This window comes from Rutidosis leptorrhynchoides, unplaced genomic scaffold (genome assembly GCF_046630445.1).
Source record: "Rutidosis leptorrhynchoides isolate AG116_Rl617_1_P2 unplaced genomic scaffold, CSIRO_AGI_Rlap_v1 contig138, whole genome shotgun sequence".
NCBI classification, from domain to species: domain Eukaryota; kingdom Viridiplantae; phylum Streptophyta; class Magnoliopsida; order Asterales; family Asteraceae; genus Rutidosis; species Rutidosis leptorrhynchoides.
In genome coordinates this window covers 82,113-84,962 of record NW_027266390.1, presented here as the reverse complement: position 1 = coordinate 84,962, position 2,850 = coordinate 82,113, and the positions used below count along the sequence as shown (strand labels likewise).

General features: G+C 39.1%; 1 protein-coding gene across 1 annotated transcript; it reads right to left on the bottom strand.

Moving 5' to 3' along the window:
* Positions 1–2,153, bottom strand: LOC139881272 (uncharacterized). Its single transcript, XM_071865776.1, has 6 exons — positions 1,656–2,153; positions 1,424–1,534; positions 979–1,323; positions 667–916; positions 427–573; positions 1–302 (listed from the first exon to the last, which is right to left on the bottom strand). Exons 1-6 carry the CDS (start codon positions 2,151–2,153, stop codon positions 1–3), a joined length of 1,653 nt encoding a protein of 550 aa, XP_071721877.1.
* Positions 2,154–2,850: the final 697 nt, after the last annotated feature.

Genomic DNA, 2,850 nt, shown 5'->3' with positions numbered 1-2,850 from the left:
TCAAGAAACATCAGAGAATTCAGAAAGAGTTTTCATTAACCAATTCACTAATATAATGTCTCCATGGCAGAATAGAAAGAGATCATCCACAAAGCACAAATGGGACAATCTTAATTCAGTACAACCAAGATGAAATTTGAAACAATCAGGAGGACTAGCTAAAGATCTAGACAAATATTCCATTGCAAGGATAAAAAGCAAAGGAGAAATAGGATCACCTTGACATACTCCTTTCTTGCCTTCAAAGTACCCTTCTACTGCTCCATTGATCATCAATGAATAAGACACGCTTCTAGTACAGGCTATAATCCACATAATGAATCGGGACGAAAAGCGAAGACCCCCCCCAAAACCTCTTCAATAAAATCCCAGTTGATCGAGTCATACGCCTTCCTAATATCCACTTAAACACACACTGAAGAGTACCTAGATCCTTATGATATCCTCTGATCAGTTCGTGAGCCACCAATATGTTGTCTGAAATTACACTCCCATCAACAAAAGCTGACTGCAAGGGACTGATCAACTCAGTCTGTATTAAAGCAAGTCTAGCAGTCAATATTTTAGAAATGACTTTATAAAACACAGTGCAATAGGCAATATGCCTATAATCTTTTAACCCTTATGGATCAGGATACTTAGGGATAATTGTTAACAATGTCGTACCAAACTGCTTAGCTAAACATCCACTAGAGAAAAAAGACAAAACTACCTCTGTAAAGTCTTCCCCAACAAGAGACCAGTTCTTCTTAAAGAAATATGCATTGAAATCGTCTATTCCAGGTGCTTTAGAGGAGCCAATGGACCATAAAGCATCCCTAATCTCCACAGTAGACACATCTCTATTAAGCATACCGGCTTGTGAATCAAAACCAAAGTCCCTCTCAACCACACACTCTGATCTACATAACAGGACCTAGGGACAACCACTCCCAAGAGATCCTTATAAAACTTCCCCATATGAGCACTAATACTCACCTGATCAGTACAAATTTCACCAGTTGGCAGTTTAATACTAGTTATAACATTATGAGAAGAACGTACCTTCACCGAGTTGTGTAAAATTGCAGTATTTGTATCACCAAATTCCATCCAATTCACTCTAGATTTTCGGAAGTAAAAAGATTTTTCCAGCTCCAAAACTCTTCTAAACTCAAGCACCAATGCCCTTTCTTCATCCAACAACATTGAATTCATTGGATCCCTTTGCAAATCTCTTTGTACAGCTTTCACTAACTGTCTAGTGTGATATACCCTTTCAGAGATAGAAGCATACTCTCTTCGATTCAGACCTTGAAGAACTTTCTTAACAGCCTTGAGTTTCTGCCAGAAAACAAACATATCAGTACCCTGAACTCTCACTTCCCAAGCCTCAGTCACCAGAGCATTAAACAAAGGATGCAATTGCCGCATATTAAATAACCAGAAACGCCTTGCTTTTTCCCCTCTCAAAAGATCTCAGATTTACCACCAACGGTGAATGATCAGATAACCCAGGCTCCAAAACTTCAGTAAAAATCCTAGAAAAACTTCCCTAAAACATGTATTCATGAGATTACGATCAAGCTTACACCATATTCTATCCCCATCTTCTTGGTAATTGGACCACGTGTACTTGCTGCCTTGACTAATAATTTTCATCAACGTATTATGACAAAAAATTGCTTAACATCCTCAGTATCAGAAGCAACAAGAGAAATCCCACCTAACTTATCTGATCTTCGTATCATCGCGTTAAAATCCTCTTGTAAAACCCAAGAACCAAAAACATAGTGTTCTAGATTTCTAATATCATTCCACAAACTACTCCTGCCTCTAGCATCATTAAACCCATACACGAGAGTCCAATCTACAGAACACGAATCCAACAACATTGAACAATGAATCCATTGAGCATTTACTTGTACACTAACTAACTTCATTTTATTAGGATCATACATATTCCAAATCCTGCCAAGAGGGTGACAATCATCATTATGAATTAACTCCCAGTCACGAACCCTACAACCACTCCACATCTTATCAATACTTCTACTTTGGAAACGAGTTTCAATTATACCACATGCTACAAGATGTTTCTTCACAATCGGCTGTCTTACTTCTGATTGCTTAAAGGGGAATTTCAATCCCCTAATGTTCCACCTTCCTAACATCATCCCTTCTCAGGGAGACGTTCCACCACCCCAACTTGCTTATCCAAAACAACAGCTATATTACAGTCTAAAGCTACAAGAAACAGTCTGAGTTGAGCTATTACCATGTTCAATATTACCTCCAGACCACGATCCAATTGAAGGCACACTCTGCACAACTTGGGAAGAAACCACCAACTTCTTCTTACCCTTTGGAGCCCTATGATTTTTCTTTTTAACTGGGGTCCATTCCTTAGCCTTAGCCAGAGATGGAAACTCTTGAACCACAACATCCATAGTCTCCACAATATATGCACCAATAATAGGGGAAACATGCTTTGTTTCCTTACCAACACTCAAAGCTGGAGTAGGGATGATCTTCTCTACATGGACTGCTTCTTCCTTCTTACGCCACACCTAATTCAGTTTGACTCTGCATTTCTCAGCAAAGTGCCCAAACTTCTTGCATTTATCACAAATGGATGGAATCCATTCATACTCCATAGACTGGAAAAATTGTCCATCATTGTCATCAACAATTCTCACTTTATCTGGGAATGGATCTTTAACATCCATCATTACTTGGATTCTTGCAAAACCCAGTCTCGATTGGCTAGTCGTGACATGATCTACAATAAGTGGAGTGCCCAAAACACTACCAATCCGACTCAAGAAATCCTCTCGCAAGAACACCAATGAAAATAACGGCAGCTTGATC

Excerpts from the sequence above, each read along its gene's own strand:
- LOC139881272 (XM_071865776.1), bottom strand. The coding sequence starts at position 2,153 with ATGTTAGGAAGGTGGAACATTAGGGGATTGAAATTCCCCTTTAAGCAA. Across the intron at positions 1,535-1,655 it reads AGGATGTTAAGCAATTTTTT|GGAAGTTTTTCTAGGATTTT; the intron begins GTCATAATACGT and ends TACATGTTTTAG. Across the intron at positions 1,324-1,423 it reads GAAAAAGCAAGGCGTTTCTG|AAACTCAAGGCTGTTAAGAA; the intron begins GTTATTTAATAT and ends GTTTTCTGGCAG.